The sequence below is a fragment of the Staurois parvus genome, unplaced genomic scaffold (assembly GCF_062004578.1).
Source record: "Staurois parvus isolate SC_StPar_1 unplaced genomic scaffold, SC_StPar_1.0 ptg002079l, whole genome shotgun sequence".
Lineage (NCBI taxonomy): Eukaryota > Metazoa > Chordata > Amphibia > Anura > Ranidae > Staurois > Staurois parvus.
The window spans coordinates 225,548-237,769 of record NW_028319875.1 but is presented as its reverse complement, the minus strand read 5'-3'; the positions used below and the strand labels follow the sequence as shown (position 1 = coordinate 237,769).

At 48.7% G+C, this 12,222-nt stretch overlaps 1 protein-coding gene across 1 annotated transcript in view; it reads right to left on the bottom strand.

Annotated features, from left to right (window-relative positions):
• Positions 1–1,134: 1,134 nt before the first annotated feature.
• The window catches only part of LOC149432858 (WD repeat-containing protein 97-like), a 79,187-nt gene continuing 68,099 nt past the window's right edge, over positions 1,135–12,222 (bottom strand). The window contains exon 7 of the mRNA XM_089664866.1: positions 1,135–1,248. Coding sequence (XP_089520992.1) covers positions 1,135–1,248 — 114 coding nt within the window. The remainder of the gene's footprint in view (positions 1,249–12,222) is intronic.

Genomic DNA, 12,222 nt, shown 5'->3' with positions numbered 1-12,222 from the left:
ATTACGGGGTGAAGTACATATTAGGGGGTGAAGTACATATTATGGGTTGAAGTACATGTTACGGGGTGAAGTACATATTTGGGGGTGAAGTACATATTACGGGGTGAAGTACATATTTGGGGGTGAAGTTCATATTAGGGGGTGAAGTACATATTACGGAGTGAAGTACATATTATGGGGTGAAGTACATATTAAGGGGTGAAGTACATATTAGGGGGTGAAGTTCATATTAGGGGGTGAAGTACATATTTGGGGGAGAAGTACATATTTGGGGGTGAAGTTCATATTAGGGGGTGAAGTACATATTTGGGGGTGAAGTACATATTTGGGGGTGAAGTTCATATTAGGGGGTGAAGTACATATTTGGGGGTGAAGTACATATTACGGAGTGAAGTACATATTATGGGGTGAAGTACATATTAAGGGGTGAAGTACATATTAGGGGGTGAAGTACATATTAGGGGGTGAAGTACATATTAGGGGGTGAAGTACATATTTGGGGGTGAAGTACATATTACGGAGTGAAGTACATATTAAGGGGTGAAGTACATATTAGGGGGTGAAGTACATATTAGGGGGTGAAGTACATATTAGGGGGTGAAGTACATATTTGGGGGTGAAGTACATATTTGGGGGTGAAGTTCATATTAGGGGGTGAAGTACATATTTGGGGGTGAAGTACATATTTGGGGGTGAAGTACATATTTGGGGGTGAAGTTCATATTAGGGGGTGAAGTACATAGTTATAATTCTGTGTAAGGAATGTGGAATAATTCAATGTTTTTATATATTAGGGTGACAGCGAGACTTCTACATGTTTATCAGCCAGCCGTGGGGTACAAATCCATTGAGAAGCAACTTGGTAACTTGGGGTTGATATCCCTCGGCTGACAATATGATGAATTCTGAGGAGGAGCCCCGGAGTCCGGGAGAGAGATTTGTACAAACTTTATTAGATCTACATACATGAACACGGCATGAACATACATCTACATACATGAACACGGCATGAACATACATCTACATACATGAACACGGCATGAGGGTCAAATGGATTTCAGGTGTAGAACTTTGGAGGAAATGGGGAGTTTCAAATTCACTCCACCCTAAAGCCCCAAATTCACATAGAACTGGTTATGTACTTACCTCTGGATGGGTTTCCGGAGGGTGACACTGCGCACATTCCATCGGCCACAAGAGCTGAACGAGGGCAGAATTTGGAACAGTTCCAGTGGTGAAAAATGAAGCCTGAGGATCAGATGAAATTCAGTTGTTACTGGAGCTCAATGAGAGTACATTATATAATGATCCTGTTATACACAGTGCTGAGTACATTATATAATGATGTCCCTACATAGGATGTTCCTACATAGGAGGGTGAAGTCTCTGGATCTGTCCCTACATAGGAGGGTGAAGTCTCTGGTTCTGTCCCTACATAGGAGGGTGAAGTCTCTGGATCTGTCCCTACATAGGAGGGTGAAGTCTCTGGTTCTGTCCCTACATAGGAGGGTGAAGTCTCTGGTTCTGTCCCTACATAGGAGGGTGAAGTCTCTGGATCTGTCCCTACATAGGAGGGTGAAGTCTCTGGATCTGTCCCTACATAAGAGGGTGAAGTCTCTGGTTCTGTCCCTACATAAGAGGGTGAAGTCTCTGGATCTGTCCCTACATAGGAGGGTGAAGTCTCTGGTTCTGTCCCTACATAGGAGGGTGAAGTCTCTGGTTCTGTCCCTACATAAGAGGGTGAAGTCTCTGGTTCTGTCCCTACATAAGAGGGTGAAGTCTCTGGTTCTGTCCCTACATAAGAGGGAGAAGTCTCTGGTTCTGCCCCTACATAGGAGGGTCAAGTCTCTGGTTCTGTCCCTACATAAGAGGGAGAAGTCTCTGGTTCTGTCCCTACATAAGAGGGTGAAGTCTCTGGTTCTGTCCCTACATAGGAGGGTGAAGTCTCTGGTTCTGTCCCTACATAAGAGGAAGAAGTCTCTGGTTCTGTCCCTACATAAGAGGGTGAAGTCTCTGGTTCTGTCCCTACATAAGAGGGAGAAGTCTCTGGTTCTGTCCCTACATAAGAGGGTGAAGTCTCTGGTTCTGTCCCTACATAAGAGGGTGAAGTCTCTGGTTCTGTCCCTACATAGGAGGGTGAAGTCTCTGGTTCTGTCCCTACATAGGAGGGTCAAGTCTCTGGTTCTGTCCCTACATAAGAGGGTGAAGTCTCTGGTTCTGTCCCTACATAGGAGGGTCAAGTCTCTGGTTCTGTCCCTACATAAGAGGGAGAAGTCTCTGGTTCTGTCCCTACATAAGAGGGTGAAGTCTCTGGTTCTGTCCCTACATAGGAGGGTGAAGTCTCTGGTTCTGTCCCTACATAAGAGGAAGAAGTCTCTGGTTCTGTCCCTACATAAGAGGGAGAAGTCTCTGGTTCTGTCCCTACATAAGAGGGTGAAGTCTCTGGTTCTGTCCCTACATAGGAGGGTGAAGTCTCTGGTTCTGTCCCTACATAAGAGGGTGAAGTCTCTGGTTCTGTCCCTACATAAGAGGGTGAAGTCTCTGGTTCTGTCCCTACATAGGAGGGTGAAGTCTCTGGTTCTGTCCCTACATAGGAGGGTCAAGTCTCTGGTTCTGTCCCTACATAAGAGGGTGAAGTCTCTGGTTCTGTCCCTACATAGGAGGGTCAAGTCTCTGGTTCTGTCCCTACATAAGAGGGAGAAGTCTCTGGTTCTGTCCCTACATAAGAGGGTGAAGTCTCTGGTTCTGTCCCTACATAAGAGGGTGAAGTCTCTGGTTCTGTCCCTACATAAGAGGAAGAAGTCTCTGGTTCTGTCCCTACATAAGAGGGAGAAGTCTCTGGTTCTGTCCCTACATAAGAGGGTGAAGTCTCTGGTTCTGTCCCTACATAAGAGGGTGAAGTCTCTGGTTCTGTCCCTACATAGGAGGGTCAAGTCTCTGGTTCTGTCCCTACATAAGAGGGAGAAGTCTCTGGTTCTGTCCCTACATAAGAGGGTGAAGTCTCTGGTTCTGTCCCTACATAAGAGGGTGAAGTCTCTGGTTCTGTCCCTACATAAGAGGAAGAAGTCTCTGGTTCTGTCCCTACATAAGAGGGAGAAGTCTCTGGTTCTGTCCCTACATAAGAGGGTGAAGTCTCTGGTTCTGTCCCTACATAAGAGGGAGAAGTCTCTGGTTCTGTCCCTACATAGGAGGGTGAAGTCTCTGGTTCTGTCCCTACATAGGAGGGAGAAGTCTCTGGTTCTGTCCCTACATAGGAGGGTCAAGTCTCTGGTTCTGTCCCTACATAAGAGGGTGAAGTCTCTGGTTCTGTCCCTACATAAGAGGAAGAAGTCTCTGGTTCTGTCCCTACATAGGAGGGTGAAGTCTCTGGTTCTGTCCCTACATAAGAGGGAGAAGTCTCTGGTTCTGTCCCTACATAAGAGGGTGAAGTCTCTGGTTCTGTCCCTACATAAGAGGGTGAAGTCTCTGGTTCTGTCCCTACATAAGAGGGTGAAGTCTCTGGTTCTGTCCCTACATAAGAGGGTGAAGTCTCTGGATCTGTCCCTACATAAGAGGGTGAAGTCTCTGGTTCTGTCCCTACATAGGAGGGAGAAGTCTCTGGTTCTGTCCCTACATAGGAGGGTGAAGTCTCTGGTTCTGTCCCTACATAAGAGGGTGAAGTCTCTGGTTCTGTCCCTACATAAGAGGGTGAAGTCTCTGGTTCTGTCCCTACATAAGAGGGTGAAGTCTCTGGTTCTGTCCCTACATAAGAGGGTGAAGTCTCTGGTTCTGTCCCTACATAAGAGGGTGAAGTCTCTGGTTCTGTCCCTACATAAGAGGGTGAAGTCTCTGGTTCTGTCCCTACATAAGAGGGTGAAGTCTCTGGTTCTGTCCCTACATAAGAGGGAGAAGTCTCTGGTTCTGTCCCTACATAAGAGGGTGAAGTCTCTGGTTCTGTCCCTACATAAGAGGGTGAAGTCTCTGGTTCTGTCCCTACATAAGAGGGAGAAGTCTCTGGTTCTGTCCCTACATAAGAGGGGGGAAGTCTCTGGTTCTGTCCCTACATAAGAGGGTGAAGTCTCTGGTTCTGTCCCTACATAAGAGGGAGAAGTCTCTGGTTCTGTCCCTACATAAGAGGGAGAAGTCTCTGGATCTGTCCCTACATAAGAGGGTGAAGTCTCTGGTTCTGTCCCTACATAAGAGGGTGAAGTCTCTTGTTCTGTCCCTACATAGGAGGGTGAAGTCTCTGGTTCTGTCCCTACATAAGAGGGAGAAGTCTCTGGTTCTGTCCCTACATAAGAGGGTGAAGTCTCTGGTTCTGTCCCTACATAGGAGGGTGAAGTCTCTGGTTCTGTCCCTACATAGGAGGGTGAAGTCTCTGGTTCTGTCCCTACATAGGAGGGTGAAGTCTCTGGTTCTGTCCCTACATAGGAGGGTGAAGTCTCTGGTTCTGTCCCTACATAAGAGGGAGAAGTCTCTGGTTCTGTCCCTACATAGGAGGGTGAAGTCTCTGGTTCTGTCCCTACATAGGAGGGTGAAGTCTCTGGTTCTGTCCCTACATAGGAGGGTGAAGTCTCTGGTTCTGTCCCTACATAAGAGGGAGAAGTCTCTGGTTCTGTCCCTACATAAGAGGGTGAAGTCTCTGGTTCTGTCCCTACATAGGAGGGTGAAGTCTCTGGTTCTGTCCCTACATAGGAGGGTGAAGTCTCTGGTTCTGTCCCTACATAGGAGGGTGAAGTCTCTGGTTCTGTCCCTACATAAGAGGGAGAAGTCTCTGGTTCTGTCCCTACATAAGAGGGAGAAGTCTCTGGATCTGTCCCTACATAAGAGGGTGAAGTCTCTGGTTCTGTCCCTACATAAGAGGGAGAAGTCTCTGGATCTGTCCCTACATAAGAGGGTGAAGTCTCTGGATCTGTCCCTACATAGGAGGGTGAAGTCTCTGGTTCTGTCCCTACATAAGAGGGAGAAGTCTCTGGTTCTGTCCCTACATAAGAGGGGGGAAGTCTCTGGTTCTGTCCCTACATAAGAGGGTGAAGTCTCTGGTTCTGTCCCTACATAAGAGGGTGAAGTCTCTGGTTCTGTCCCTACATAAGAGGGAGAAGTCTCTGGTTCTGTCCCTACATAAGAGGGTGAAGTCTCTGGTTCTGTCCCTACATAAGAGGGTGAAGTCTCTGGTTCTGTCCCTACATAAGAGGGTGAAGTCTCTTGTTCTGTCCCTACATAAGAGGGAGAAGTCTCTGGTTCTGTCCCTACATAAGAGGGGGGAAGTCTCTGGTTCTGTCCCTACATAAGAGGGTGAAGTCTCTGGTTCTGTCCCTACATAAGAGGGTGAAGTCTCTGGTTCTGTCCCTACATAAGAGGGAGAAGTCTCTGGTTCTGTCCCTACATAAGAGGGTGAAGTCTCTGGTTCTGTCCCTACATAAGAGGGTGAAGTCTCTGGTTCTGTCCCTACATAAGAGGGAGAAGTCTCTGGATCTGTCCCTACATAAGAGGGTGAAGTCTCTGGTTCTGTCCCTACATAAGAGGGTGAAGTCTCTTGTTCTGTCCCTACATAGGAGGGTGAAGTCTCTGGTTCTGTCCCTACATAAGAGGGAGAAGTCTCTGGTTCTGTCCCTACATAGGAGGGTGAAGTCTCTGGTTCTGTCCCTACATAGGAGGGTCAAGTCTCTGGTTCTGTCCCTACATAGGAGGGTCAAGTCTCTGGTTCTGTCCCTACATAAGAGGGTGAAGTCTCTGGTTCTGTCCCTACATAAGAGGGAGAAGTCTCTGGTTCTGTCCCTACATAGGAGGGTCAAGTCTCTGGTTCTGTCCCTACATAGGAGGGTCAAGTCTCTGGTTCTGTCCCTACATAAGAGGGTGAAGTCTCTGGTTCTGTCCCTACATAAGAGGGAGAAGTCTCTTGTTCTGTCCCTACATAAGAGGGTGAAGTCTCTGGTTCTGTCCCTACATAGGAGGGTGAAGTCTCTGGTTCTGTCCCTACATAGGAGGGTGAAGTCTCTGGTTCTGTCCCTACATAGGAGGGTGAAGTCTCTGGTTCTGTCCCTACATAGGAGGGTGAAGTCTCTGGTTCTGTCCCTACATAAGAGGGTGAAGTCTCTGGTTCTGTCCCTACATAAGAGGGTGAAGTCTCTGGTTCTGTCCCTACATAAGAGGGTGAAGTCTCTGGTTCTGTCCCTACATAGGAGGGTGAAGTCTCTGGTTCTGTCCCTACATAAGAGGGAGAAGTCTCTGGTTCTGTCCCTACATAGGAGGGTCAAGTCTCTGGTTCTGTCCCTACATAGGAGGGTCAAGTCTCTGGTTCTGTCCCTACATAGGAGGGTCAAGTCTCTGGTTCTGTCCCTACATAAGAGGGTGAAGTCTCTGGTTCTGTCCCTACATAAGAGGGAGAAGTCTCTGGTTCTGTCCCTACATAGGAGGGTCAAGTCTCTGGTTCTGTCCCTACATAGGAGGGTCAAGTCTCTGGTTCTGTCCCTACATAAGAGGGTGAAGTCTCTGGTTCTGTCCCTACATAAGAGGGAGAAGTCTCTTGTTCTGTCCCTACATAGGAGGGTGAAGTCTCTGGTTCTGTCCCTACATAGGAGGGTGAAGTCTCTGGTTCTGTCCCTACATAGGAGGGTGAAGTCTCTGGTTCTGTCCCTACATAGGAGGGTGAAGTCTCTGGTTCTGTCCCTACATAAGAGGGAGAAGTCTCTTGTTCTGTCCCTACATAGGAGGGTGAAGTCTCTGGTTCTGTCCCTACATAGGAGGGTGAAGTCTCTGGTTCTGTCCCTACATAGGAGGGTGAAGTCTCTGGTTCTGTCCCTACATAAGAGGGTGAAGTCTCTGGTTCTGTCCCTACATAAGAGGGTGAAGTCTCTGGTTCTGTCCCTACATAAGAGGGAGAAGTCTCTGGTTCTGTCCCTACATAAGAGGGTGAAGTCTCTGGTTCTGTCCCTACATAAGAGGGAGAAGTCTCTGGTTCTGTCCCTACATAGGAGGGTCAAGTCTCTGGTTCTGTCCCTACATAGGAGGGTCAAGTCTCTGGTTCTGTCCCTACATAAGAGGGTGAAGTCTCTGGTTCTGTCCCTACATAAGAGGGTGAAGTCTCTGGTTCTGTCCCTACATAAGAGGGAGAAGTCTCTTGTTCTGTCCCTACATAAGAGGGTGAAGTCTCTGGTTCTGTCCCTACATAGGAGGGTGAAGTCTCTGGTTCTGTCCCTACATAGGAGGGTGAAGTCTCTGGTTCTGTCCCTACATAGGAGGGTGAAGTCTCTGGTTCTGTCCCTACATAGGAGGGTGAAGTCTCTGGTTCTGTCCCTACATAAGAGGGTGAAGTCTCTGGTTCTGTCCCTACATAAGAGGGGGGAAGTCTCTGGTTCTGTCCCTACATAAGAGGGTGAAGTCTCTGGTTCTGTCCCTACATAAGAGGGTGAAGTCTCTGGTTCTGTCCCTACATAAGAGGGTGAAGTCTCTGGTTCTGTCCCTACATAGGAGGGAGAAGTCTCTGGTTCTGTCCCTACATAAGAGGGTGAAGTCTCTGGTTCTGTCCCTACATAAGAGGGTGAAGTCTCTGGTTCTGTCCCTACATAAGAGGGTGAAGTCTCTGGTTCTGTCCCTACATAAGAGGGTGAAGTCTCTGGTTCTGTCCCTACATAGGAGGGTGAAGTCTCTGGTTCTGTCCCTACATAAGAGGGAGAAGTCTCTGGTTCTGTCCCTACATAGGAGGGTCAAGTCTCTGGTTCTGTCCCTACATAGGAGGGTCAAGTCTCTGGTTCTGTCCCTACATAAGAGGGTGAAGTCTCTGGTTCTGTCCCTACATAAGAGGGAGAAGCCTCTGGTTCTGTCCCTACATAGGAGGGTCAAGTCTCTGGTTCTGTCCCTACATAGGAGGGTCAAGTCTCTGGTTCTGTCCCTACATAAGAGGGTGAAGTCTCTGGTTCTGTCCCTACATAAGAGGGAGAAGTCTCTGGTTCTGTCCCTACATAGGAGGGTGAAGTCTCTGGTTCTGTCCCTACATAGGAGGGTGAAGTCTCTGGTTCTGTCCCTACATAGGAGGGTGAAGTCTCTGGTTCTGTCCCTACATAGGAGGGTGAAGTCTCTGGTTCTGTCCCTACATAAGAGGGAGAAGTCTCTTGTTCTGTCCCTACATAGGAGGGTGAAGTCTCTGGTTCTGTCCCTACATAGGAGGGTGAAGTCTCTGGTTCTGTCCCTACATAGGAGGGTGAAGTCTCTGGTTCTGTCCCTACATAGGAGGGAGAAGTCTCTGGTTCTGTCCCTACATAGGAGGGTGAAGTCTCTGGTTCTGTCCCTACATAGGAGGGTGAAGTCTCTGGTTCTGTCCCTACATAGGAGGGTGAAGTCTCTGGTTCTGTCCCTACATAAGAGGGTGAAGTCTCTGGTTCTGTCCCTACATAGGAGGGTGAAGTCTCTGGTTCTGTCCCTACATAGGAGGGTGAAGTCTCTGGATCTGTCCCTACATAGGAGGGTGAAGTCTCTGGATCTGTCCCTACATAAGAGGGTGAAGTCTCTGGTTCTGTCCCTACATAAGAGGGTGAAGTCTCTGGATCTGTCCCTACATAGGAGGGTGAAGTCTCTGGTTCTGTCCCTACATAGGAGGGTGAAGTCTCTGGTTCTGTCCCTACATAAGAGGGTGAAGTCTCTGGTTCTGTCCCTACATAAGAGGGTGAAGTCTCTGGTTCTGTCCCTACATAAGAGGGAGAAGTCTCTGGTTCTGCCCCTACATAAGAGGGTGAAGTCTCTGGTTCTGTCCCTACATAGGAGGGAGATGTCTCTGGTTCTGTCCCTACATAAGAGGGTGAAGTCTCTGGTTCTGTCCCTACATAGGAGGGTGAAGTCTCTGGTTCTGTCCCTACATAAGAGGGTGAAGTCTCTGGTTCTGTCCCTACATAGGAGGGTGAAGTCTCTGGTTCTGTCCCTACATAGGAGGGTGAAGTCTCTGGTTCTGTCCCTACATAGGAGGGTGAAGTCTCTGGTTCTGTCCCTACATAGGAGGGTGAAGTCTCTGGTTCTGTCCCTACATAAGAGGGTGAAGTCTCTGGTTCTGTCCCTACATAAGAGGGTGAAGTCTCTGGTTCTGTCCCTACATAGGAGGGAGAAGTCTCTGGTTCTGTCCCTACATAAGAGGGTGAAGTCTCTGGTTCTGTCCCTACATAAGAGGGTGAAGTCTCTGGATCTGTCCCTACATAAGAGGGTGAAGTCTCTGGATCTGTCCCTACATAAGAGGGTGAAGTCTCTGGATCTGCCCCTACATAAGAGGGAGAAGTCTCTGGTTCTGTCCCTACATAAGAGGGAGAAGTCTCTGGTTCTGTCCCTACATAGGAGGGTGAAGTCTCTGGTTCTGTCCCTACATAAGAGGGTGAAGTCTCTGGTTCTGTCCCTACATAGGAGGGTCAAGTCTCTGGTTCTGTCCCTACATAAGAGGGTGAAGTCTCTGGTTCTGTCCCTACATAAGAGGGTGAAGTCTCTGGTTCTGTCCCTACATAAGAGGGGGAAGTCTCTGGTTCTGTCCCTACATAAGAGGGGGGAAGTCTCTTGTTCTGTCCCTACATAAGAGGGTGAAGTCTCTGGTTCTGTCCCTACATAAGAGGGAGAAGTCTCTGGTTCTGTCCCTACATAAGAGGGAGAAGTCTCTGGTTCTGTCCCTACATAAGAGGGAGAAGTCTCTGGTTCTGTCCCTACATAAGAGGGAGAAGTCTCTGGTTCTGTCCCTACATAGGAGGGAGAAGTCTCTGGTTCTGTCCCTACATAGGAGGGTCAAGTCTCTGGTTCTGTCCCTACATAAGAGGGTGAAGTCTCTGGTTCTGTCCCTACATAGGAGGGTGAAGTCTCTGGTTCTGTCCCTACATAAGAGGGAGAAGTCTCTGGTTCTGTCCCTACATAGGAGGGTGAAGTCTCTGGATCTGTCCCTACATAGGAGGGTGAAGTCTCTGGATCTGTCCCTACATAAGAGGGTGAAGTCTCTGGTTCTGTCCCTACATAAGAGGGTGAAGTCTCTGGATCTGCCCCTACATAAGAGGGAGAAGTCTCTGGTTCTGTCCCTACATAGGAGGGAAAAGTCTCTGGTTCTGTCCCTACATAGGAGGGTGAAGTCTCTGGATCTGTCCCTACATAACAGGGTGAAGTCTCTGGTTCTGTCCCTACATAAGAGGGAGAAGTCTCTGGTTCTGTCCCTACATAGGAGGGTGAAGTCTCTGGTTCTGTCCCTACATAAGAGGGTGAAGTCTCTGGTTCTGTCCCTACATAAGAGGGGGAAGTCTCTGGTTCTGTCCCTACATAAGAGGGAGAAGTCTCTGGTTCTGTCCCTACATAGGAGGGTCAAGTCTCTGGTTCTGTCCCTACATAAGAGGGTGAAGTCTCTGGTTCTGTCCCTACATAGGAGGGTCAAGTCTCTGGTTCTGTCCCTACATAGGAGGGTGAAGTCTCTGGTTCTGTCCCTACATAGGAGGGTGAAGTCTCTGGTTCTGTCCCTACATAAGAGGAAGAAGTCTCTGGTTCTGTCCCTACATAAGAGGGAGAAGTCTCTGGTTCTGTCCCTACATAGGAGGGTGAAGTCTCTGGTTCTGTCCCTACATAGGAGGGTGAAGTCTCTGGTTCTGTCCCTACATAAGAGGGTGAAGTCTCTGGTTCTGTCCCTACATAAGAGGGTGAAGTCTCTGGTTCTGTCCCTACATAAGAGGGTGAAGTCTCTGGTTCTGTCCCTACATAAGAGGGTGAAGTCTCTGGTTCTGTCCCTACATAGGAGGGAGAAGTCTCTGGTTCTGTCCCTACATAAGAGGGTGAAGTCTCTGGTTCTGTCCCTACATAAGAGGGTGAAGTCTCTGGTTCTGTCCCTACATAGGAGGGTGAAGTCTCTGGTTCTGTCCCTACATAAGAGGAAGAAGTCTCTGGTTCTGTCCCTACATAGGAGGGAGAAGTCTCTGGTTCTGTCCCTACATAAGAGGGTGAAGTCTCTGGTTCTGTCCCTACATAAGAGGGTGAAGTCTCTGGTTCTGTCCCTACATAGGAGGGTGAAGTCTCTGGTTCTGTCCCTACATAAGAGGGGGAAGTCTCTGGTTCTGTCCCTACATAAGAGGGAGAAGTCTCTGGTTCTGTCCCTACATAGGAGGGTCAAGTCTCTGGTTCTGTCCCTACATAAGAGGGTGAAGTCTCTGGTTCTGTCCCTACATAGGAGGGTCAAGTCTCTGGTTCTGTCCCTACATAAGAGGGTGAAGTCTCTGGTTCTGTCCCTACATAGGAGGGTGAAGTCTCTGGTTCTGTCCTTACATAAGAGGGTGAAGTCTCTGGTTCTGTCCCTACATAGGAGGGTGAAGTCTCTGGTTCTGTCCCTACATAGGAGGGAGAAGTCTCTGGTTCTGTCCCTACATAAGAGGGTGAAGTCTCTGGTTCTGTCCCTACATAAGAGGGTGAAGTCTCTGGTTCTGTCCCTACATAAGAGGGAGAAGTCTCTGGTTCTGTCCCTACATAAGAGGGTCAAGTCTCTGGTTTTGTCCCTACATAGGAGGGTGAAGTCTCTGGATCTGTCCCTACATAAGAGGGTGAAGTCTCTGGTTCTGTCCCTACATAGGATGTTCCTACATAAGAGGGTGAAGTCTCTTGTTCTGTCCCTACATAGGATGTTCCTACATAGGAGGGTGAAGTCTCTGGTTCTGTCCCTACATAGGAGGGTGAAGTCTCTGGTTCTGTCCCTACATAGGAGGGTGAAGTCTCTGGTTCTGTCCCTACATAGGAGGGTGAAGTCTCTGGTTCTGTCCCTACATAGGAGGGTGAAGTCTCTGGTTCTGTCCCTACATAAGAGGGTGAAGTCTCTGGTTCTGTCCCTACATAAGAGGGTGAAGTCTCTGGTTCTGTCCCTACATAGGAGGGAGAAGTCTCTGGTTCTGTCCCTACATAAGAGGGTGAAGTCTCTGGTTCTGTCCCTACATAAGAGGGTGAAGTCTCTGGATCTGTCCCTACATAAGAGGGTGAAGTCTCTGGATCTGTCCCTACATAAGAGGGTGAAGTCTCTGGATCTGCCCCTACATAAGAGGGAGAAGTCTCTGGTTCTGTCCCTACATAAGAGGGAGAAGTCTCTGGTTCTGTCCCTACATAAGAGGGTGAAGTCTCTGGTTCTGTCCCTACATAAGAGGGGGAAGTCTCTGGTTCTGTCCCTACATAAGAGGGAGAAGTCTCTGGTTCTGTCCCTACATAGGAGGGTCAAGTCTCTGGTTCTGTCCCTACATAAGAGGGTGAAGTCTCTGGTTCTGT